Raw genomic sequence first — 27,239 nt, forward strand, 5'->3', positions numbered from 1 at the left:
AGATGCTCCATAGTGATGTCACAGTAATGTAGCTGTGAGATGCACCATAGTGATGTCACAGTAATGTACCTAGGAGATGCTGCATAGTGATGTCACAGTAATGTACCTGAGAGATGCCCCATAGTGATGTCACATTAATGTAGCTGAGAGATGCACCATAGTGATGTCACAGTACTGTACCTGGGAGATGCTCCATAGTGATGTCACAGTAATGTACCTAGGAGATGCTCCATAGTGATATCACAGTAATGTACCTGGGAGATGCTCCATAGTGATGTCACAGTAATGTACCTGAGAGATGAACCATAGTGATGTCACAGTAATGTACCTGGGAGATGCTCCATAGTGATGTCACAGTAATGTACCTAGGAGATGCTCCATAGTGATGTCACAGTAATGTACCTGGGAGATGCTCCATAGTGTTGTCACAGTAATGTACCTAGGAGATGCTCCATAGTGATATCACAGTAATGTACCTGGGAGATGCTCCATAGTGATGTCACAGTAATGTAGCTGAGAGATGCACCATAGTGATGTCACAGTAATGTAGCTGAGTGATGCTCCATAGTGATGTCAAAGTAATGTACCTAGGAGATGCTCCATAGTGATGTCACAGTAATGTAGCTGAGAGATGCCCCATAGTGATGTCACAGTAATGTAGCTGAGAGATGCTCCATAGTGATTTCAAAGTAATGTACCTAAGAGATGCTCCATAGTGATATCACAGTAATGTACCTGGGAGATGCTCCATAGTGATGTCACAGTAATGTAGCTGAGAGATGCACCATAGTGATGTCACAGTAATGTACCTAGGAGATGCTCCATAGTGATGTCACAGTAGTGTTCCTGAGAGATGCCCCATAGTGATGTCACAGTAATGTAGCTGAGAGATGCACCATAGTGATGTCACAGTATTGTACCTAGGAGATGCTCCATAGTGATGTCACAGTAATGTACCTAGGAGATGCTCCATAATGATATCACAGTAATGTACCTGGGAGATGCTCCATAGTGATGTCATAGTAATGTACCTGAGAGATGAACCATAGTGATGTCACAGTAATGTACCTGGGAGATGCTCCATAGTGATGTCACAGTCATGTACCTAGAAGATGCTCCATAGTGATGTCACAGTAATGTACCTGGGAGATGCTCCATAGTGTTGTCACAGTAATGTACCTGGGAGATGCACCATAGTGATGTCACAGTAATGTACCTGGGAGATGCACCATAGTGATGTCACAGAAATGTACCTGAGTGATCCGCCATAGTGATGTCACAGTAATGTACCTGGGCGATGCACCATAGTGATTCCAAAGTAATGTACCTGGGAGATGCTCCCTAGTGATGTCACAGTAATGTACCTGGGAGATGCACCATAGTGATGTCACAGTAATGTACCTGGGAGATGCACCATAGTGATGTCACAGTAATGTACCTGGGAGATGCACCATAGTGATGTCACAGTAATGTACCTGAGAGATGCACCATAGTGATGTCACAGTAATGTACCTGGGAGTTGCAGCATAGTGATGTCACAGTAATTTACCTGGGAGATGCACCAAAGTGATGTCACAGTAATGTACCTGGGAGATGCACCATAGTGATGTCACAGTAATGTACTTGGGAGATGCACCATAATGATGTCACAGTAATGTACATGAGAGAAGAACCATAGTGATGTCACAGTAATGTTCCTGAGTGATCCGCCATAGTGATGTCACAGTAATGTACCTGTGAGATACTCCATAGTGATGTCACAGTAATGTACCTAGGAGATGCTCTATAGTGATGTCACAGTAATGTACCTAGGAGATGCTCCATAGTGATGTCACAGTTATGTATCTGGGAGATGCACCATATTGATGTCACAGTAATGTACCTGGGAGATGCACCATCGTGATGTCACAGTAATGTATCTGGGTGACACACTATATTGATGTCACAGTCATGTACCTGCGAGATTCTCCATAGTGATGTCACAGTAATGTACCTGGGAGATGCTCCATAGTGATGTCACAGTAATGTACCTGGGAGATGCACCAGAGTAATGTCACAGTAATGTACCTGGGAGATGCACCAAAGTAATGTCACAGTAATGTACTTGGAAGATGCACCAGAGTGATGTCACAGTAATGTGCCTGGGAGATGCACCAGAGTGATGTCACAGTAATGTACTTGGAAGATGCACCATAGTGATGACACAGTAATGTACCTAGGAGATGCACCATAGTGATGTCACAGTAATGTACCTAGGAGATGCACCATAGTGATGTCACAGTAATGTACCTAGGAGATGCACCATAGTGATGTCACAGGAATGTACCTAGGAGATGCACCATAGTAATGTCACAGCAATGTACCTGAGAGAAGCACCATAGTGATGCCACAGTAATGTACCTGGGAGGTGCACCACAGTGATGCCACAGTAATGTACCTGGGAGGTGCACCACAGTGATGTCATACTAGTGTACCTTGGAGATGCACTATAGTGATGTCACAGTAATGTACCTGGAAGATCCACTATAGTGATGTCACAGTAATGTACCTGAAATATACACCACGTTGGAATCACAGTAATATACCTGGAAGTTTCACCATAGTGATGTCACAGTAATGTACCAGGGAGATGCACCATAGTGATGTCACAGTAATGTACCTGGGAGATGCACCATAGTGATGCCATAGTAATGTACCTGAGAGATGCCCCATAGTGAAGTCACAGTAATGTAGCTGAGAGATGCTCTATAGTGATGTCACAGTTATGTACCTGGGAGAAGCTCCATAGTGATGTCACAGTAATGTACCTGGAAGATGCACCATAGTGATGTCACAGTAATGTACCTGGGAGATGCACCATAGTGATGCCATAGTAATGTACCTGGGAGATGTACCATAGTGATGTCACAGTAATGTACCTGGGAGTTGCAGCATAGTGATGTCACAGTAATGTACCTGGGAGATGCACCATAGTGATGTCACAGTAATGTACCTGGGAGAGGCACCATAGTGATGTCACAGTAATGTACCTGGGAGATGCACCATAGTGATGTCACAGTAGTGTACATGGGAGATGCACCATGATGTCACAGTAATGTACCTGAGAGAAGAACCATAGTGATGTCACAGTAATGTACCTAGGAGATGCTCCATAGTGATGTCACAGTAATGTTCCTGAGTGATCCGCCATAGCGATGTCACAGTAATGTAGCTGAGAGATGCACCATAGTGATGTCACAGTAATGTACCTAGGAGATGCTCTATAGTGATGTCACAGTAATGTACCTGGGAGATGCTCCATAGTGATGTCACAGTAATGTACCTAGGAGATGTACCATAGTGATATCACAGTAATGTACCTAGGAGATGCACCATAGTGATATCACAGTAATGTACCTGGGAGATGCACCATATTGATGTCACAGTAATGTACCTGGGAGATGCTCCATAGTGATGTCACAGTAATGTATCTGGGTGACACACTATATTAATGTCACAGTCATGTACCTGGGACATGCACCATAGTGATGGGACAGTAATGTACCTGGCAGATGCTCCATAGTGATGTCACAGTAATGTACCTGGGAGATGCTCCATAGTGATGTCACAGTAATGTACCTGGGAGATGCACCAGAGTAATGTCACAGTAATGTACTTGGAAGATGCACCAGAGTGATGTCACAGTAATGTACTTGGAAGATGCACCATAGTGATGACACAAGAATGTACCTAGGAGATGCACCATAGTGATGTCACAGTAATGTACATGGGAGATGCACCATAGTGATGTCACAGTAATGTGCCTAGGAAATGCACCATAGTCATGTCACAGTAATGTACCTAGGAGATGCACCATAGTGATGTCACAGTAATGTACCTAGGAGATGCACCATAGTGATGTCACCGCAATGTACCTGAGAGAAGAACCATAGTGATGCCACAGTAATGTACCTGGGAGATGCACCACAGTGATGCCACAGTAATGTAGCTGGGAGATGCACCATAGTGATGTCATACTAGTGTACCTTGAAGATGCACTATAGTGATGTCTCACAGTAATGTACCTGGAAGATCCACCATAGTGATGTCACAGTAATGTACCTGAAATATACACCACGTTGGAATCGCAGTAATATACCTGGAACTTTTACCATAGTGATGTCACAGTAATGTACCAGGGAGATGCACCATAGTGATGTCACAGTAATGTAGCTGAGAGATGCACCATAGTGATGTCACAGTAATGTACCTATGAGATGCTCCATAGTGATGTCACATTAATGTAGCTGAGAGATGCACCATAGTGATGTCACAGTACTGTACCTGGGAGATGCTCCATAGTGATATCACAGTAATGTACCTGGGAGATGCTCCATAGTGATGTCACAGTAATGTAGCTGTGAGATGCACCATAGTGATGTCACAGTAATGTACCTAGGAGATGCTGCATAGTGATGTCACAGTAATGTACCTGAGAGATGCCCCATAGTGATGTCACATTAATGTAGCTGAGAGATGCACCATAGTGATGTCACAGTACTGTACCTGGGAGATGCTCCATAGTGATGTCACAGTAATGTACCTAGGAGATGCTCCATAGTGATATCACAGTAATGTACCTGGGAGATGCTCCATAGTGATGTCACAGTAATGTACCTGAGAGATGAACCATAGTGATGTCACAGTAATGTACCTGGGAGATGCTCCATAGTGATGTCACAGTAATGTACCTAGGAGATGCTCCATAGTGATGTCACAGTAATGTACCTGGGAGATGCTCCATAGTGTTGTCACAGTAATGTACCTAGGAGATGCTCCATAGTGATATCACAGTAATGTACCTGGGAGATGCTCCATAGTGATGTCACAGTAATGTAGCTGAGAGATGCACCATAGTGATGTCACAGTAATGTAGCTGAGTGATGCTCCATAGTGATGTCAAAGTAATGTACCTAGGAGATGCTCCATAGTGATGTCACAGTAATGTAGCTGAGAGATGCCCCATAGTGATGTCACAGTAATGTAGCTGAGAGATGCTCCATAGTGATTTCAAAGTAATGTACCTAAGAGATGCTCCATAGTGATATCACAGTAATGTACCTGGGAGATGCTCCATAGTGATGTCACAGTAATGTAGCTGAGAGATGCACCATAGTGATGTCACAGTAATGTACCTAGGAGATGCTCCATAGTGATGTCACAGTAGTGTTCCTGAGAGATGCCCCATAGTGATGTCACAGTAATGTAGCTGAGAGATGCACCATAGTGATGTCACAGTATTGTACCTAGGAGATGCTCCATAGTGATGTCACAGTAATGTACCTAGGAGATGCTCCATAATGATATCACAGTAATGTACCTGGGAGATGCTCCATAGTGATGTCATAGTAATGTACCTGAGAGATGAACCATAGTGATGTCACAGTAATGTACCTGGGAGATGCTCCATAGTGATGTCACAGTCATGTACCTAGAAGATGCTCCATAGTGATGTCACAGTAATGTACCTGGGAGATGCTCCATAGTGTTGTCACAGTAATGTACCTGGGAGATGCACCATAGTGATGTCACAGTAATGTACCTGGGAGATGCACCATAGTGATGTCACAGAAATGTACCTGAGTGATCCGCCATAGTGATGTCACAGTAATGTACCTGGGCGATGCACCATAGTGATTCCAAAGTAATGTACCTGGGAGATGCTCCCTAGTGATGTCACAGTAATGTACCTGGGAGATGCACCATAGTGATGTCACAGTAATGTACCTGGGAGATGCACCATAGTGATGTCACAGTAATGTACCTGGGAGATGCACCATAGTGATGTCACAGTAATGTACCTGAGAGATGCACCATAGTGATGTCACAGTAATGTACCTGGGAGTTGCAGCATAGTGATGTCACAGTAATTTACCTGGGAGATGCACCAAAGTGATGTCACAGTAATGTACCTGGGAGATGCACCATAGTGATGTCACAGTAATGTACTTGGGAGATGCACCATAATGATGTCACAGTAATGTACATGAGAGAAGAACCATAGTGATGTCACAGTAATGTTCCTGAGTGATCCGCCATAGTGATGTCACAGTAATGTACCTGTGAGATACTCCATAGTGATGTCACAGTAATGTACCTAGGAGATGCTCTATAGTGATGTCACAGTAATGTACCTAGGAGATGCTCCATAGTGATGTCACAGTTATGTATCTGGGAGATGCACCATATTGATGTCACAGTAATGTACCTGGGAGATGCACCATCGTGATGTCACAGTAATGTATCTGGGTGACACACTATATTGATGTCACAGTCATGTACCTGCGAGATTCTCCATAGTGATGTCACAGTAATGTACCTGGGAGATGCTCCATAGTGATGTCACAGTAATGTACCTGGGAGATGCACCAGAGTAATGTCACAGTAATGTACCTGGGAGATGCACCAAAGTAATGTCACAGTAATGTACTTGGAAGATGCACCAGAGTGATGTCACAGTAATGTGCCTGGGAGATGCACCAGAGTGATGTCACAGTAATGTACTTGGAAGATGCACCATAGTGATGACACAGTAATGTACCTAGGAGATGCACCATAGTGATGTCACAGTAATGTACCTAGGAGATGCACCATAGTGATGTCACAGTAATGTACCTAGGAGATGCACCATAGTGATGTCACAGGAATGTACCTAGGAGATGCACCATAGTAATGTCACAGCAATGTACCTGAGAGAAGCACCATAGTGATGCCACAGTAATGTACCTGGGAGGTGCACCACAGTGATGCCACAGTAATGTACCTGGGAGGTGCACCACAGTGATGTCATACTAGTGTACCTTGGAGATGCACTATAGTGATGTCACAGTAATGTACCTGGAAGATCCACTATAGTGATGTCACAGTAATGTACCTGAAATATACACCACGTTGGAATCACAGTAATATACCTGGAAGTTTCACCATAGTGATGTCACAGTAATGTACCAGGGAGATGCACCATAGTGATGTCACAGTAATGTACCTGGGAGATGCACCATAGTGATGCCATAGTAATGTACCTGAGAGATGCCCCATAGTGAAGTCACAGTAATGTAGCTGAGAGATGCTCTATAGTGATGTCACAGTTATGTACCTGGGAGAAGCTCCATAGTGATGTCACAGTAATGTACCTGGAAGATGCACCATAGTGATGTCACAGTAATGTACCTGGGAGATGCACCATAGTGATGCCATAGTAATGTACCTGGGAGATGTACCATAGTGATGTCACAGTAATGTACCTGGGAGTTGCAGCATAGTGATGTCACAGTAATGTACCTGGGAGATGCACCATAGTGATGTCACAGTAATGTACCTGGGAGAGGCACCATAGTGATGTCACAGTAATGTACCTGGGAGATGCACCATAGTGATGTCACAGTAGTGTACATGGGAGATGCACCATGATGTCACAGTAATGTACCTGAGAGAAGAACCATAGTGATGTCACAGTAATGTACCTAGGAGATGCTCCATAGTGATGTCACAGTAATGTTCCTGAGTGATCCGCCATAGCGATGTCACAGTAATGTAGCTGAGAGATGCACCATAGTGATGTCACAGTAATGTACCTAGGAGATGCTCTATAGTGATGTCACAGTAATGTACCTGGGAGATGCTCCATAGTGATGTCACAGTAATGTACCTAGGAGATGTACCATAGTGATATCACAGTAATGTACCTAGGAGATGCACCATAGTGATATCACAGTAATGTACCTGGGAGATGCACCATATTGATGTCACAGTAATGTACCTGGGAGATGCTCCATAGTGATGTCACAGTAATGTACCTAGGAGATGCACCATAGTGATATCACAGTAATGTACCTGGGAGATGCACCATATTGATGTCACAGTAATGTACCTGGGAGATGCACCATCGTGATGTCACAGTAATGTATCTGGGTGACACACTATATTGATGTCACAGTCATGTACCTGGGAGATGCACCATAGTTATGGGACAGTAATGTACCTGGCAGATGCTCCATAGTGATGTCACAGTAATGTACCTGGGAGATGCTCCATAGTGATGTCACAGTAATGTACCTGGGAGATGCACCAAAGTAATGTCACAGTAATGTACTTGGAAGATGCACCATAGTGATGACACAGGAATGTACCTAGGAGATGCACCATAGTGATGTCACAGTAATGTACATGGGAGTTGCACCATAGTGATGTCACAGTAATGTGCCTAGGAAATGCACCATAGTCATGTCACAGTAATGTACCTAGGAGATGCACCATAGTGATGTCACAGTAATGTAGCTAGGAGATGCACCATGTTAATGTCACAGCAATGTACCTGAGAGAAGAACCATAGTGATGCCACAGTAATGTACCTGGGAGATGCACCATAGTGATGTCACAGTAATGTACCTAGGAGATGCACCATGTTAATGTCACAGCAATGTACCTGAGAGAAGAACCATAGTGATGCCACAGTAATGTACCTGGGAGATGCACCACAGTGATGCCACAGTAATGTAGCTGGGAGATGCACCATAGTGATGTCATACTAGTGTACCTTGGAGATGCACTATAGTGATGTCTCACAGTAATGTACCTGGAAGATCCACCATAGTGATATTACAGTAATGTACCTTAAATATACACCACGTTGGAATCACAGTAATATACCTGGAAGTTTCACCATAGTGATTTCACAGTAATGTACCAGGGAGATGCACCATAGTGATGTCACAGTAATGTAGCTGAGAGATGCCCCATAGTGATGTCACAGTAATGTAGCTGAGAGATGAACCATAGTGATGTAACAGTAATGTACCTAGGAGATGCTCCATAGTGATGTCACAGTAATGTACCTAGGAGATGCTCCATAGTGATATCACAGTAATGTACCTGGGAGATGCTCCATAGTGATGTCACAGTAATGTACCTGAGAGATGAACCATAGTGATGTCACAGTAATGTAACTGGGAGATGCACCATAGTGATGTCACAGTAATGTACCTGGGAGATGCTCCATAGTGATGTCACAGTAATGTACCTGGGAGATGCTCCATAGTGTTGTCACAGTGATGTACCTGGGAGATGCACCATAGTGATGTCACAGTAATGTACCTGGGAAATGCACCATAGTGATGTCACAGTAATGTACTTGAGTGATCCGCCATAGTGATGTCACAGTAATGTACCTTGGAGATGCACCATAGTGATTCCAAAGTACTGTACCTGGGAGATGCACCATAGTGATGTCACAGTAATGTACCTGGGAGATGCAGCATAGTGTTGTCACAGTGATGTACCTGGGAGATGCTCCATAGTGTTGTCACAGTGATGTACCTGGGAGATGCACCATAGTGATGTCACAGTAATGTACCTGGGAGATGCACCATAGTGATTCCAAAGTAATGTACCTGGGAGATGCTCCAAAGTGATGTCACAGTATTGTACCTGGGAGATGCACCATAGTGATGTCACAGTAATGTACCTGGGAGATGCACAATAGTGATGTCACAGTGATGTACCTGGGAGATGCACCAAAGTGATGTCACAGTAATGTACCTGGGAGATGCACCATAGTGATGTCACAGTAATGTACCTGAGAGATGCACCATAGTGATGTCACAGTAATGTACCTAGGAGATGCTCTATAGTGATGTCACAGTAATGTACCTGGGAGATGCACCATAGTGATGTCACAGTAATGTACCTGGGAGATGCACCATAGTGATGTCACAGTAATGTACTTGGAAGATGCACCAGAGTGATGTCACAGTAATGTACTTGGAAGATGCATCATAGTGATGTCACAGTAATGTACCTGGGAGATGCAGCATAGTGATGTCACAGTAATGTACCTGGTAGATGCACCATAGTGATGTCACAATAATGTGAATAGGAGATGCACCATAGTCATGTCACAGTAATGTACCTAGGAGATGCACCATAGTGATGTCACAGTAATGTACCTAGGAGATACACCATAGTGATGTCACAGTAATGTACCTGGGAGATGCACCACAGTGATGCCACAGTAATGTAGCTGGGAGATGCACCATAGTGATGTCACAGTAATGTACCTGGGAGATTGACCTTAGTGATGTCATAATAGTGTAACTTGGAGATGCACTATAGTGATGTCACAGTAATGTACCTGGAAGATCCACCATAGTGGTGTCACAGTAATGTACCTGGGAGATGCACCACAGTGATGCCATAGTAATGTACCTGGGAGATGCACCATAGTGATGTCACAGTAATGTACCTGAGAGAGGCACCATAGTGATGTCACAGTAATATACCTGAGTGATCCGCCATAGTGATGTAACCAATAATGTACCTGGGAGATGCACCATAGTGATGTCACAGTAATGTACCTGAGAGATTCACCATAGTGATGTCACAGTAATGTACCTGGGAGATGCACCATAGTGAAGTCACAGTAATGTACCTGGGAGATGCTCCATAGTGATGTCACAGTAATGTACCTGGGAGATGCACCATAGTGATGTCACAGTAATATACTTGGAAGATGCACCAGTATTATGTCACAGTAATGTACCTGGGAGGTGCACCATAGTGATGTCACAGTAATGTACCTGGGAGATGCGCCATAGTGATGTCACAGTAATGTACCTGGGAGATGCACCATAGTGATGTCACAGTAATGTACCTGGGAGATGCACCATAGCGATGTCACAGTAATGTACCTAGGAGATGCTCTATAGTGATGTCACAGTTATGTACCTGGGAGAAGCTCCATAGTGATGTCACAGTAATGTACCTGGAAGATGCACCATAGTGATGTCACAGTAATGTACCTGGGAGATGCACCATAGTGATGTCACAGTAATGTACCTGAGAGATGCACCATAGTGATGTCACAGTAATGTACCTGGGAGATGCACTATAGTGATGTCACAGTAATGTACCTGGGAGATGCACAATAGTGATGTCACAGTAATGTACCTGGGAGATGCACCATAGGGATGTCACAGTAATGTACCTGGGAGATGCACCATAGTGATGTCACAGTAATGTACCTGGGAGATGCACCATAGTGATGTCACAGTAATGTACCTGGGAGATGCTCCATAGTGATGTCACAGTAATGTACCTGGGAGATGCACCATAGTGATGTCACAGTAATGTACCTGGGAGATGCACCATAGTGATGTCACAGTAAGGTACCTGGGAGATGCACCATAGTGATGTCACAGTAATGTGCCTAAGAGATGCACCATAGTCATGTCACAGTAATATACCTAGGAGATGCACCATAGTGATATCACAGTAATGTACATAGGAGATGCACCATAGTGATGTCACAGCAATGTACTTGAGAGAAGCACCATAGTGATGCCACAGTAATGTACCTAGGAGATGCACCACAGTGATGCCACAGTAATTTCACAGTAATGTACCTGGAAGATGGACCATAGTGATGTCATAATAGTGTACCTCGGAGATCCACCATAGTGATGTCACAGTATGGTACCTGAAATATACACCATGTTGATGTCACATTAATATACCTGGAAGATGCACCATAGTGATGTCACAGTAATGTACTTGGAAGATGCACCATAGTGATGTCACAGTAATGTACCTGGGAGGTGCACCATAGTGATGTCACAGTAATGTACTTGGGAGATGCACCATAGTGATGTCACAGTAATGTACTTGGAAGATGCACCAGAGTGATATCACAGTAATGTACTTGGAAGATGCACCAGAGTGATGTCACAGTAATGTACTTGGAAGATGCACCATAGTGATGTCACAGTAATGTACCTAGGAGATGCACCATAGTGATGTCACAGTAATGTACCTAGGAGATGCACCATAGTGATGTCACAGCATTGTACCTGAGAGAAGCACCATAGTGATGTCACAGTAATGTACCTGGGAGATGCACCATAGTCATGTCACAGTAGTGTACCTAGGAGATGCACCATAGTGATGTCACAGTAATGTACCTAGGAGATGCACCATAGTGATGTCACAGCAATGTACCTGAGAGAAGCACCATAGTGATGCCACAGTAATGTACCTGGGAGATGCACCACAGTGATGCCACAGTAATGTAGCTGGGAGATGCACCATAGTGATGTCACAGTAATGTACCTGGGAGATTGACCATAGTGATGTCATAATAGTGTAACTTAGAGATGCACTATAGTGATGTCACAGTAATGTACCTGGAAGATCCACCATAGTGATGTCACAGTAATGTACCTGGGAGATGCACCATAGTGATGCCACAGTAATGTACCTGGGAGATGCACCATAGTGATGTCACAGTAATGTACCTGAGAGAGGCACCATAGTGATGTCACAGTAATGTGCCTGAGACATCCGCCATAGTGATGTCACAGTAATGTACCTAAGTGATCCGCCATAGTGATGTCACCAATAATGTACCTGGGAGATGCACCATAGAGATGTCACAGTAATGTACCTGAGAGATGCACCATAGTGATGTCACAGTAATGTACTTGGGAGATGCACCATAGTGATGTCACAGTAATGTACTTGGAAGATGCACCAGTATTATGTCACAGTAATGTACCTGGGAGGTGCACCAGTATTATGTCACAGTAATGTACCTGGGAGGTGCACCATAGTGATGTCACAGTAATGCACCTGGGAGATGCACCATAGTGATGTCACAGTAATGTGCCTGGGAGATGCACCATAGTGATGTCACAGTAATGTACCTGGGAGATGCACCATAGTGATGTCACAGTAATGTACCTGAGAGATGCACCATAGTGATGTCACAGTAATGTACTTGGAAGATGCACCAGAGTGATGTCACAGTAATGTACCTGGGAGATGCACCATAGTCATGTCACAATAGTGTACCTAGGAGATGCACCATAGTGATGTCACAGTAATGTACCTAGGAGATGCACCATAGTGATGTCACAGCAATGTACCTGAGAGAAGCACCATAGTGATGCCACAGTAATGTACCTGGGAGATGCACCACAGTGATGCCACAGTAATGTAGCTGGGAGATGCACCATAGTGATATCACAGTAATGTACCTGGGAGATTGACCATAGTGATGTCATAATAGTGTAACTTAGAGATGCACTATAGTGATGTCACAGTAATGTACCTGGAAGATCCACCATAGTGATGTCACAGTAGTGTACCTGGGAGATGCACCATAGTGATGCCATAGTAATGTACCTGGGAGATGCACCATAGTAATGTCACAGTAATGTACCTGAGAGAGGCACTATAGTGATGTCACAGTAATGTGCCTGAGAGATCCGCCATAGTGATGTCACAGTAATGTACCTAAGTGATCCGCCATAGTGATGTCACAGTAATGTACTTGGAAGATGCACCAGTATTATGTCACAGTAATGTACCTGGGAGGTGCACCAGTATTATGTCACAGTAATGTACCTGGGAGGTGTACCATAGTGATGTCACAGTAATGTACCTGGGAGATGCTCCATAGTGATGTCACAGTAATGTACCTGGGAGATGCTCCATAGTGATGTCACAGTAATGTAGCTGAGAGATGCACCATAGTGATGTCACATTAATGTACCTAGGAGATGCTCTATAGTGATGTCACAGTTATGTACCTGGGAGAAGCTCCATAGTGATGTCACAGTAATGTACCTGGGAGATGAACCACAGTGATGTCACAGTAATGTACCTGGGAGATGCACCATAGTGCTGTCACAGTAATTTACCTGGGAGATGCACCATAGTGATGTCACAGTAATGTATCTGGGTGACGCACTATAGTGATGTCACAGTAATGTACCTGGGAGATGTACCATAGTGATGTCACAGTAATGCACCTGGGAGATGCACAATAGTGAAGTCACAGTAATGTACCTGAGAGATGCACCATAGTGATGTCACAGTAATGTGCCTGGGCGATGCTTCATAGTGATGTCACAGTAATGTACCTGGGAGATGCTCCATAGTGATGTCACAGTAATGTACCTGGGAGATGCACCAAAGTGATGTCACAGTAATGTACTTGGAAGATGCACCAGAATGATGTCACAGTAATGTACCTGGGAGATCCACCATAGTGATGTCACAGTAATGTGCCTAGGAGATGCACCATAGTGATGTCACAGCAATGTACCTGAGAGAAGCACCATAGTGACGTCACAGTAATGTACCTGGGAGATGCACCACAGTGATTCCACAGTAATGTAGCTGGGAGATGCACCATAGTGATGTCACAGTAATGTACCTGGGAGATGGACCATAGTGATGTCATAATAGTGTACCTGGGAGATCCACCATAGTGATGTCACAGTAATGTACCTGAAATATACAACATGTTGATATCACAGTAATATACCTGGAAGATGCACCATAGTGATGTCACAGTAATGTACCTGGGAGATGCACCATAGTAATGTCACAGTAATGTACCTGGGAGATGCACCATAGTGATGTCACAGTAATGTACCTGGGAGATGCACCATAGTGATGTAACAGTAATGTACCTGAAAGATGAACCATAGTGATGTCACAGTAATGTACTTGGAAGATGCACCATAGTGATGTCACAGTAATGTACCTGAAAGATGAACCATAGTGATGTCACAGTAATGTACCTGGGAGATGCACCATAGTGATGTCACAGTAATGTACCTGGGAGATGCACCATAGTGATGTCACAGTAATGTATCTGGGTGACGCACCATAGTGATGTCACAGTAATGTACCTGGGAGATGCACCATAGTGATGTCACAGTAATGTACCTGGGAGATGCACCATAGTGATGTCACAGTAATGTACCTGAAAGATGAACCATAGTGATGTCACAGTAATGTACTTGGAAGATGCACCATAGTGATGTCACAGTAATGTACCTGAAAGATGAACCATAGTGATGTCACAGTAATGTACCTGGGAGATGCACCATAGTGATGTCACAGTAATGTACCTGGGAGATGCACCATAGTGATGTCACAGTAATGTACCTGGGAGATGCACCATAGTGATGTCACAGTAATGTACCTGGGAGATGCACCATAGTGATGTCACAGTAATGTATCTGGGTGACGCACCATAGTGATGTCACAGTAATGTACCTGGGAGATGCTCCATAGTGATGTCACAGTAATGTAGCTGAGAGATGCACCATAGTGATGTCACATTAATGTACCTGGGAGATGCACCATAGTGATGTCACAGTTATGTACCTGGGAGATGCACCATAGTGATGTCACAGTAATGTATCTGCGTGACGCACTATAGTGATGTCACAGTAATGTACCTGGGAGATGCACCATAGTGATGTCACAGTAATGTACTTGGAAGATGCACCAGAATGATGTCACAGTAATGTACCTGGGAGATGTACCATAGTTATGTCACAGAAATGTGCCTAGGAGATGCACCATAGTGATGCCACAGTAATGTACCTGGGAGATGTACCATAGTTATGTCACAGTAATGTACCTAGGAGATGCACCATAGTGATATCACAGTAATGTACCTAGGAGATGCACCATAGTGATGTTACAGCAATGTACCTGGGAGATGCACCACAGTGATGCCACAGTAATGTACCTGGAAGATGCACTATAGTGATGTCACAGTAATGTACCTGGGAGATGCACCATAGTCATGTCACAGTAATGTACCTGGGAGATGCACCATAGTAATGTCACAGTAATGTACCTGTGAGATGCTCCATAGTGATGTCACAGTAATGTACTTGGAAGATGCACCAGAATAATGTCACAGTAATGTACTTGGAAGATGCACCATATTGATGTCACAGTAATGTACCTGGGAGATGCACCATAGTGATGTCACAGTAATGTGCCTAGGAGATGCACCATAGTGATGTTACAGCATTGTACCTGGGAGATGGACCATAGTGATGTCATAATAGTGTACCTGGGAGAACAACCATAGTGATGTCACAGTAATGTACCTGAAATATACACCATGTTGATGTCACAGTAATATACCTGGAAGATGCTCCATAGTGATGTCACAGTAATGTACTTGGAAGATGCACCAGAATGATGTCACAGTAATGTACCTGGGAGATGTACCATAGTGATGTCACAGTAATGTGCCTAGGAGATGCACCATAGTCATGTCACAGTAATGTACCTAGGAGATGCACCATAGTGATATCACAGTAATGACCTAGGAGATGCACCATAGTGATGTTGCAGCAATGTACCTGGGAGATGCACCACAGTGATGCCACAGTAATGTACCTGGAAGATGCACCATAGTGATGTCACAGTAATGTACCTGCTAGATGCACCATAGTGATGTCACAGTAATATACTTGGAAGATGCACCAGTATTATATCACAGTAATGTACCTGGGAGGTGCACCATAGTGATGTCACAGTAATGTACCTGGGAGATGCTCCATAGTGATGTCACAGAAATGTAACTGAGAGATGCACCATAGCGATGTCACAGTAATGTACCTAGGAGATGCTCTATAGTGATGTCACAGTTATGTACCTGGGAGAAGCTCCATAGTGATGTCACAGTAATGTACCTGGAAGATGCACCATAGTGATGTCACAGTAATGTACCTGGGAGATGAACCATAGTGATGTCACAGTAATGTACCTGAGAGATGCACCATAGTGATGTCACAGTAATGTACCTGGGAGATGCACCATAGTGATGTCACAGTAATGTACCTGGGAGATGCACCATAGTGATGTCACAGTAATGTACCTGGGAGATGCACCATAGTGATGTCACAGTAATGTACCTGGGAGATGCACCATAGTGAAGTCACAGTAATGTACCTGGGAGATGCACCATAGTGATGTCACAGTAATGTACTTGGAAGATGCACCAGAGTGATGTCACAGTAATGTACTTGGAAGATGCACCATAGTGATGTCACAGTAATGTACCTAGGAGATGCACCATAGTGATGTCACAGTAATGTACCTAGGAGATGCACCATAGTGATGTCACAGCATTGTACCTGTGCGAAGCACCATAGTGATGTCACAGTAATGTACCTGGGAGATGCACCATAGTCATGTCACAGTAGTGTACCTAGGAGATGCACCATAGTGATGTCACAGTAATGTACCTAGGAGATGCACCATAGTGATGTCACAGCAATGTACCTGAGAGAAGCACCATAGTGATGCCACAGTAATGTACCTGGGAGATGCACCACAGTGATGCCACAGTAATGTAGCTGGGAGATGCACCATAGTGATGTCACAGTAATGTACCTGGGAGATTGACCATAGTGATGTCATAATAGTGTAACTTAGAGATGCACTATAGTGATGTCACAGTAATGTACCTGGAAGATCCACCATAGTGATGTCACAGTAATGTACCTGGGAGATGCACCATAGTGATGCCACAGTAATGTACCTGGGAGATGCACCATAGTGATGTCACAGTAATGTACCTGAGAGAGGCACCATAGTGATGTCACAGTAATCTGCCTGAGACATCCGCCATAGTGATGTCACAGTAATGTACCTAAGTGATCCGCCATAGTGATGTCACCAATAATGTACCTGGGAGATGCACCATAGAGATGTCACAGTAATGTACCTGAGAGATGCACCATAGTGATGTCACAGTAATGTACCTGGGAGATGCACCATAGTGATGTCACAGTAATGTACTTGGAAGATGCACCAGTATTATGTCACAGTAATGTACCTGGGAGGTGCACCATAGTGATGTCACAGTAATGCACCTGGGAGATGCACCATAGTGATGTCACAGTAATGTGCCTGGGAGATGCACCATAGTGATGTCACAGTAATGTACCTGGGAAATGCACCATAGAGATGCCATAGTAATGTACCTGGGAGATGCACCATAGTGATTTCACAGTAATGTACCTGGGAGATGCACCATAGTGATGTCACAGTAATGTACCTGGGAGATGCACCATAGTGATGTCACAGTAATGTACCTGGGAGATGCTCCATAGTGATGTCACAGTAATGTAGCTGAGAGATGCACCATAGTGATGTCACAGTAATGTACCTAGGAGATGCTCTATAGTGATGTCACAGTTATGTACCTGGGAGAAGATCCATAGTGATGTCACAGTAATGTACCTGGGAGATGCACCATAGTTATGTCACAGTAATGTACCTGGGAGATGCACCACAGTGATGTCACAGTAATGTATCTGGGTGACGCACTTTAGTGATGTCACAGTAATGTACCTGGGAGATGCACCATAGTGAAGTCACAGTAATGTACCTGGGCGATGCTCCATAGTGATGTCACAGTAATGTACCTGGGAGATGCACCATAGTGATGTCACAGTAATGTTTCTGGGAGATGCACCATAGTGATGTCACAGTAATGTACCTGGGAGGTGCAACATAGTGATGTCACAGTAATGTGCCTGGGAGATGCACCATAGTGATGTCACAGTAATGTACCTGGGAGATGGACCGTAGTGATGTCACAGCAATGTACCTGGGAGATGCACCATATTTGTGCAGGAGGCATGACAACTGGACCTCTGCGCTAATAGCTAGGATAGCAATCGCCAGGAGCCCAGTTTTAACCCTTTAAGCAGCTAAAGGACTAACTCACCCGTCCCCCATATGGGGGTGCAGTTATCCTCCATGGCAACCCTGTTGTCTAATGTGGGACCCTGGGGCTGCCAAATCTGACTGCCTGCTGGTCCCAGTCCCCGGGTTATGTACAATATATGCTTTATGTTTGTTCTTAAAGGGGTATTCTCATCTGGGCATTCACGTTTAATTTAATTAATCTGGTAAATATATACATTTCTTCAATTGGATGTTAATAAAGAAAAAATTATCTTTGTGAAGGAACTATCCTATAAATGTTGTCCCTTAAAAACAAGACAGTAGTCCTTGGATATGACCACCCCAGTACTGTGGCAGCGGAGGCCACACATGCGCTATTGAGGTGCCCAATCACCCAGTTTTAGTTTTCATTGCCTGCAGACGGCTGTGGAACATCCAGTAAATGACAGGCATTTCATATGCTAAAACAGTTTGTTTTTATTGTGTACAAAAGAGGTGGTTGTATCCAAGGTTTATATGGTTTATATGGTTTCTATGGCACCATATAACTACATTCATGGGATATTGGGGGTCATTTACTGAAGGCCCGATTCGCGTTTTCCCGACGTGTTACCCGAATATTTCCGATTTGCGCCGATTTTCCCTGAATTGCACCGGGATTTTGGCGCATGCGATGGGATTGTGGCGCATCGGCACCGGCATGCACGCGACGGAAAAATTTTAAAAAATGTGTCGCGAAAATTGCACTTACATTCACTCAGGTGCTCGGTGTATTCCAGGGCATTCCGATGCTCTTCAGCGCAGCAGCGCCACCTGGTGGACATCGGAGGAACTACCTTAATAAATCCCGGCCGGACCCGAATCCACCGCAGAGAACACGCCACTGGATCGCGAATGGCCCGGGTAAGTAAATCTGCCCCATTATCTTCATATATGTAAATTTTTTTAATGACATCCAATTGAAGAAATGTATATATCTTGTAGATTAATTAAATGTCCAGATGAGAATACCCCTTTACTTGAATTTGTATGTAAGTCAGAACAGGTATATTTTATAAGTGTAATTCCTGACAACATTCCTGTGACAATTGGATTTTCAAAATTTTGGCTTGTCAAGGAAACACGGATAAACAAGCAAGTTTTATTGCAGATAGCTATATTAACTCTTACAGTTGATCATTGCAGCCTGAGGATAAAGCTAAGTAAATTACCATGATCCAATCAGGTGTCCTTAAATTGGGGAATGCCTGTATATCATTAAAATTTACATTAGAATGACATGTGCAGAACTGTGCCTACCGGACTCGTAATTCAATTAATTTTTTTCATACACAGAAAATAATATTTCAATGTTGAAGAACATCTTCTCTCTGTTATATAAAGCAAGTCCTGTCAGCTGGCTTATCCGAAATGTAAGTAATTGCAAAATATATAGTTTCTACTGTATAGTTTGAAGGTTAATGTCTGCCATACCCTGCCATATTAGACTAGTTTAGCTGAGGTGTATGTAGGAGTCTCTGGATGATGGAGGCCCATTGTGCATTTCAACTTACAGTTCTTTATTCAACTTTAAACAGCAGGCAACAGCTCAAACGGTAGCAGCAGATTCAGCAAGTTTGGAGGTTGATGGAGATAGCTGGTCCACAGGAAGGTTTACTCACAGCCTGGTAGTAGCTTCAGGCTGGGCTGCTAGAGATGGAGCCGAGTCCAGAGGTGGTCCTCTGTTCTGGGGCTTAAGTCTCCGGACTTGCCCTAATGTGTCAGGCAGCTTGCCTTGACACTTCTACTTCCTGGTATTAAGACACTGGCTGGTGCAACACAGACATGTGCTGCACTCTCCTCTGGTTGCTTTGCTGACATGTGCTCCAAGATGGAGTCTCTCCCTCTCCTGACTGACCCTGAGTCTTAAGAAAATGTGCTCCTGCCCACCAGGGATTTATATACTCCATTGGTCAGGTGGTCGCACTCTCCAATCAGCTTCCAGCTTGCTTTACAATATCACAAGAAATATCATTGGACAATAACATTTGTCATTTTTAACTCTTGACTTACCAGACACTGGCTACAGCTGCAATTACAAAGTTCTCCAATACTTAGAGACCTCCTAGAGAGGTGATCAGTCTCCTTAACAGCTCCTGACATGGAGAGGGCTGCTATTCGCTACTACCACCTTGCCTATGCGATGGCAGGGGTGTTGTAATGCTTAATTTGTAATGCTATGTCAGATACATTATTTGCTGTAATGCTTGTATATGACCCATTGTATTATGAGTCTCATTAACCGTACCTTCCTCTGTCTTTAACAAGTTAAAAATGAATAAAAATTTACAGATTAAAAAAAAAAGTTTGAAAGTTAGAATATTAATTTGGAATAAATGTGTCAATGAATACATAGAAATTTAGGGAACCTTTGACAGGAAAAAGGCAATCTTAGGTCCCTTTCACACAAACGTATGACTTCTTAAGACGTTCTTCATCCATATGTGCACGTATGACACTGTATCTGTATCATATCCGCATAAAATATGGATGGCTGGCAAATGATGGCTGACTATGGACTGGCTGACAGAATGCACCTCCACTGGTTCTGGCGTACCTGGATACTGCACGTACGTACGGCAGCACACGGTGCACAATTGTTTGCAACACATATTTTAAACGTCCACATAGATTTCTACTGAGAAAATAGTACATGCCCTGTATTCTTTTACGTCTTGCTCACGGTATGGTGGCAATGCGGTCATTTAAAGGGATGGCCGTACTGGTCATTGAAATGAATGTGGCCGCATGCTATGTATATAAAAACGGTACAATACAGGTAGCAAACGTCCATTTTCATACATTAGTGCACCATCAATAAATGACTGCTAAAATGTCTAAGTTCATATATAAGACGCACTGGATTATAACGCGCACCTAATTATAAGGATAAATGACCAGCAGGTGGCAGACCTGTGCACAGTTCAAGGCAGCTGTTGTCTGTCAGTACGGTTCATATATAAGGCGCACTGGACTATAAGGCGCACCTGATTATAAGGATGTATGACCAGCAGGTGGCAGACCTGTGCACAGTTCAAGGCAGCTGCTGTCTGTCAGTACGGTTCATATATAAGGCGCACTGGACTATAAGGCGCACCTGATTATAAGGATGTATGACCAGCAGGTGGCAGACCTGTGCACAGCTCAAGGCAGCTGTTGTCTGTAAGTACGGTTCATATATAAGGCGCACTGGACTGTAAGGCGCACCTTTGATTTCTGAGAAAATCAAAGGATTTTTTGTGGGCCTTATAGTCCGGAAATTAAGGTAAGCTTGAAAATTTATAAGTTGTTTATAAATTGTCACAATAAATTGTCCAACTGTAGAATAGAGTTGTGTAAAAATATTTTTACAAAAAGATTTTTATTATAAGTGTTGTCACTATGATTTACCTATGTCTTTTTTTTACTCTTGCACCGTCATAGATAACCAGTCATAGACAGTAAACTATGGTCATATCTAAATAGTGGATTGGTTCCAATATAACAAATGTTTTTTGTCCTCCTCCCTCAATCCTCTAGACATTGAATGAAGCACCAGATTACCAGTCAGCAGTTTTACAGCTCTCCAACACGCCAATAATTACTGAGATATACCTAACTGTTGCTGGAGTCAATCCAGGAGAGGGTGCAAGTATCGCCAGAAACCGTAATGGTGTTGCTAATGTCATGCATTTAAATGCCTCATATGGAGAGTAAGTTGCACGTGCTGGTAATTAAGAAGAATATTTTTTCTGGTTCAATTCTTCAGTTAGCAATCAGATGATTGCTTGTTCATGTTCCATGGTAGAAATAGAAATAGTAGAAAAGTAAAAATAAAATGTTTTCAATAAAAAATAAAGTAATAAATCAATAAAAATGCCCATAAGCCCCATAACATATAAAGAAACATATAAAAAAAAGTCTAAATCATTACACAAAACCCACATATATAGCATTACCGCGCCCGTAACAGCTCCTGGAATAAAAGTAAATAATTATTGAACCCAAATGATAAAGGCTGTTAAAAAAAAACTGAAAAAAAATTTATGATTTTTACCTATTCAATCCCACAAAAAATGCTATAAAAAGTGATAAAAATACTTATGTACTCTAGAATGAAACTGGTGCAAAGTACAACATGTCCCGCAAAAAACAAGACATCAACCAGCTCCGTAGTCAAAAAAGTAACCATATTATGCCACTTGGAAGACGGAAATGCAAAAATGATAAGATTTTTCCCCACATTAGGGTTTTATTTGACACACTTAGTAAAACGTAAGAAAAATATTCATGTCTGGTATCCCCATAATTGTATCGACCCATAGAATAAAGATCACATGATTATTGGGCTAAACAATGAACACCAAAAAAAAGGAAAAAATCCAGTACAGAATTGATGCTTTGCTACTCCTGCCCTCAAATAAAAGTTCCTAAATTTTCAACAATAGGGGATTCCAACCCCAAAATGGTAACACTAGAAAAAGCATTTCATCCCGCAAAAAAAATGCTGTCACATGGCCCCAATAACGCAAAAGCTAAAATTTTATAGCCTACAAAAGGGGCCAACGAGGAAAGTAAAATCCTGGCAGCTGCAGGGCGCTCCTTCCCTTCTGTGCCTCACTGTGCGCCCATAAAACAAGTAACGGCCACATATGGGGGGTCTCTGCACTCGGGAGAAATTGTAAAACAAATTGTATGGTGAGTTTTCTCTTTTTATCTTTTGGAAATGTGTAAATTTTAGGGATAAATGAACATATAACCATCAAAATTTGACCATCTGCCTGAAAACGCAATGATTTCGAATTTCGAAAATGGCAAATTTTTCAAAAGATTATCAGCCAAAACCTACCACTAAAATGAAGTACAGCATGTGGGGAAAAAAACTATCTCAGAATCACTTTGATAAGTAACAGTGTTCATAAGTTATAACCATATAAAGCGACGCAAGTCAGAATCCAAAAAATGGGGCTAAGCCTAAAGCTACAAAATGGCTGCGTCCTTAAGGGGTTAAAAACTGACAGTGTCAAAGATGATAAATGCACTCTTTTATCTTTCTAACAGACAGCAGATTGAAAGGAGGTCTCTTTCCACATGTTGATTTACTGCACCTTAGTAAATGTATAATACAGTTGAGGACGTACATAGCAGCTTACTTCTACTGCCGCGTCCAAAGTTTCATCCATTCAGTGTGGGATATTGTGTTTTGGTAATTGTTCATGGACAGATACGATCACATGACCCTCTATCTGCAGCCATTTTATGGCCAGGAATTTCTGGCTGATGAGGTAAAAGACGGAAGGTTTCACTTTACATATCAAGAAAGCAGTGCAGAACTATTATTAGATGTACATTGGTAAATTGCCTAATATCCCGCCCCCCACACTTACATATTACAAAAAACATGAGGTAAAGTGGCCAACCTCTTTTAAAGTCTCAGTTTTGCCCCAACAGGTGGGCAGGATTGTGGACACAACAGCAGATGCAGTTTGTGTAGCATTATTTTTACTCACCTCTACTGGTCTTTGTTGCTGGTCCATTTATTAACTAACTTTCCTACAATTTCTTTAACATGTACAGATGGTTCCTACTGCAAACTAATGATGATACTTGGCTGAATCCACCACCAGATGATGTAAGATGGTATGTAGATGCATTGATGATAACTTGACAATATCACATTTAAACTGAAATAATGAGGCCCTGATATTCTCCCTTAGACCAGAGTCCGTTTCATGCTATTCCTGCCTTCCTTTTGAAGCAGGAGGGGTGAGGCGTAAGTACATATGGCAGCTATGGAAAGTGGTACACTGCAAGCTGCCCTACATTTGCATGATGTGAAAGGAAGATTGGAGATTGTGACATTGGATGTAAAATTTCCCTAATGTTAGACTGTCCAAACATATTTGGCCGATTAATTTTATAGTATCAGGAACAGGCTTTTGTACCTTCAGAAACTGCAGGATGTGCAGAAAAAGAACATATAAAAATATGCTAATGAATAGGAGGCACTTCGGCCTAAGTTACCTCTTGGCTCTGAAGACTCATTAAAGGGAACCCATCACCACATTTGCACATGTACAGCCAGTGACAGGTTCCTATAGAGCCCTATTCACTGACTGGCCCCCTACTTTTAGCTAAAAATTGTTTTGGTTATATCCACATAAATCCCCTTTTATCTTATATTACCTGGCCTCAGGCCTCCCCATGCCTTAAGCCTCCTTACTGGTCACAGTTCATGTCATTTGACCATAGTGACATCATCTCAGGTCCTTTAGACTATTAATAAAAGCTGTACCCCATGCATGTATCTGACCACATGAAGTAACAACTGCTTTCTTGTAATCATGGTGTACAGTTTGCTATTCTAGAAGACCTGCGATGATGTCACTGATCACATGTCATGAATTTAACACAAGGCTCTGTGTAAAATAATTGACACAACATTTCCCATCTGTACATAGAGCTTTATATGTCTGTAGTTGAATATTATCAGACAGTCCCTAAGTACTAGGAGGCAGATAAGGGATTTGAAGAGACACACAGCTGTCAGTCAGAATAATGGGACTTGGTTCAATCACATCTCTGACTCCTCTCTCAGGAGAGTCAGAAAAGCTAATTTGCATATCACAAAAACATCTGTAATTAAGGTACAGGGCCCCATTGGCAGCCAATTTTAGGTGATATACAGCCGTATCCAGGGATCCGAAGGAGGCAACGTTGTGCAAATTAACTCACAGTTCTTTATTGAACAAGAAGCAGGCAATGGGCCGAAATTCTGGTACTAGAGTGGTTGTGGAGAGTGGTTCTCAGGAATAAAGCACCAGCCTGGTAGTAGATGCAGGCTGGGATAATTGAGATGGAGCTGTGTCCAAACTCCTGACTCCGGTCCTGGGATTGGTTTATGTCACAGAACTTAAGGTGTGCTACACACAGACTCTCTCTTCACTCAGACCATGTAGTCTGGACTGCTGGCAGACTGTAAAGAGAGCTTTTAATAATAATTCTTTATTTATATAGCACACACAGATTACGCATCGCTGCACAAGCATGTCAAATTGGTCCCTGTCCCCATGGGGCTCACAATCTAACAGTATGTTTTGGAGTGTGGGAGGAAACCGGAGTACCCGGAGGGAACCCACGCAAACACGGAGAGAACATACAAACTCTTTGCAGATGTTGACCTGGGTGGGATTCGAACCCAGGACTCCAGTACTGCAAGGCAGAAGTGCTACTCACTCAGCCACCGTGCCGCTTGTGATAAAGAGCTGACAGGAAAAAACAGACTCTCTGCTCTGTTGAAAGAGGTCTGGACAAAGTTTCTGCAGACTCTACTGGACCATGTGCTCCCACTGCACAGGGGTTTTACACTCCCCCTGGTCAGGTGGTAGCACCACTCCAATCACACTCCAGTTTACAATACAGCCATATAATTGGATAACATCTTATTTAACTCTTGCCTGTTCAGACAGAATCTACAGCTGCTATTACATAATGACCCAGTGCTAGAAACTTACTAGAGGTTTCATGACTCCCTCAGACAGATCCTAACCTGAAGAAGGAGCTATTCACAACTACCTGCCTGCATATGTATTGGCAGGGGCAGGGCCAGATTAAGGGTCCCAGCGGTATGGAGCACCTCATTTAGGATGGGGCCAACCCAGCTCTGCAGCCAATGCGGGGCCCCCTCCCACAACGATATAAGTAAAAAGATACCTCATAGTTATACTGTTTCAAAGCTCTGGAGATATTAGAAACCAAAAAATACTCTCACCATACTATTATAAAATAATGATACCACAATACTGTTACCAATTAAAACTACCATAAGAACAATATTCCAAACAATAGCACAACTATTTATAAATGATCCCTCCAAAATGCAGCCCACAGCATCACCACAACATAAAGATAATACCAACATCCTGATAATGAGCACAAGACTCTGTACACAGACCGGTATTACCAATAATTTACCACATATAAACTCCATTTACTGATAATCTTTACTGCCATATTGTTATTATACAAACACCACCGAGCACAGGACAATATCACTAATGACACCTCTGTACAAGGCCCAAATAATAACATTACATCATAATTATTACCACTACATAATACTGCAATACTATATGATAACCTCACACAGACCAGTATGTACCACCATTTAGTGACCATATAGTAGTAGTTACCAGTCCTGCACAGAGGCTGCAGTGTCATCCAATGACTTACAGGTGACGTCTCTCATGTTGTCTCTTCCCTTGTGTCTGATCTTCCAGGAGACTTCTTCCAGCCATGACTCATCTCTGCGGGTTTTTAAAACGGACATGGTTGGCATCATCCCATATTCTCCTCACATCTGACCCTCACATACAAAACTGACCACACTGTGCCCCAAATATATCATATTTACCCCTAACATCATACCTGTTCACACTGTGCCCCCCCCCCACATATATCGTATTTAGCCCTAACATCACACTTGTTCACACTGTGCCCCCCCACATAAATCATATATACCCCTCACACCACAACAGACCACACTGTGCCCCTACATATATCATATATACCCCCTCACACCACAACTGACCACACTGTGCCCTCACATATATCATATATGCCCCCTCACACCACAACTGACCACACTGTGCCCCCACATATATCATATATGC

General features: G+C 43.0%; 1 protein-coding gene across 1 annotated transcript in view; it reads left to right on the forward strand.

The window, feature by feature from the left end:
• Positions 1-27,239, forward strand: part of LOC140069914 (N-acylethanolamine-hydrolyzing acid amidase-like) — a 110,705-nt gene that overhangs the window by 68,811 nt on the left and 14,655 nt on the right. The window contains exons 5-7 of the mRNA XM_072116188.1: positions 19,885-19,961; positions 22,108-22,280; positions 24,145-24,207. Of these exons, the coding sequence (XP_071972289.1) occupies positions 19,885-19,961; positions 22,108-22,280; positions 24,145-24,207 (313 nt within the window). The remainder of the gene's footprint in view (positions 1-19,884; positions 19,962-22,107; positions 22,281-24,144; positions 24,208-27,239) is intronic.

This window comes from Engystomops pustulosus, chromosome 1 (genome assembly GCF_040894005.1).
Source record: "Engystomops pustulosus chromosome 1, aEngPut4.maternal, whole genome shotgun sequence".
Lineage (NCBI taxonomy): Eukaryota > Metazoa > Chordata > Amphibia > Anura > Leptodactylidae > Engystomops > Engystomops pustulosus.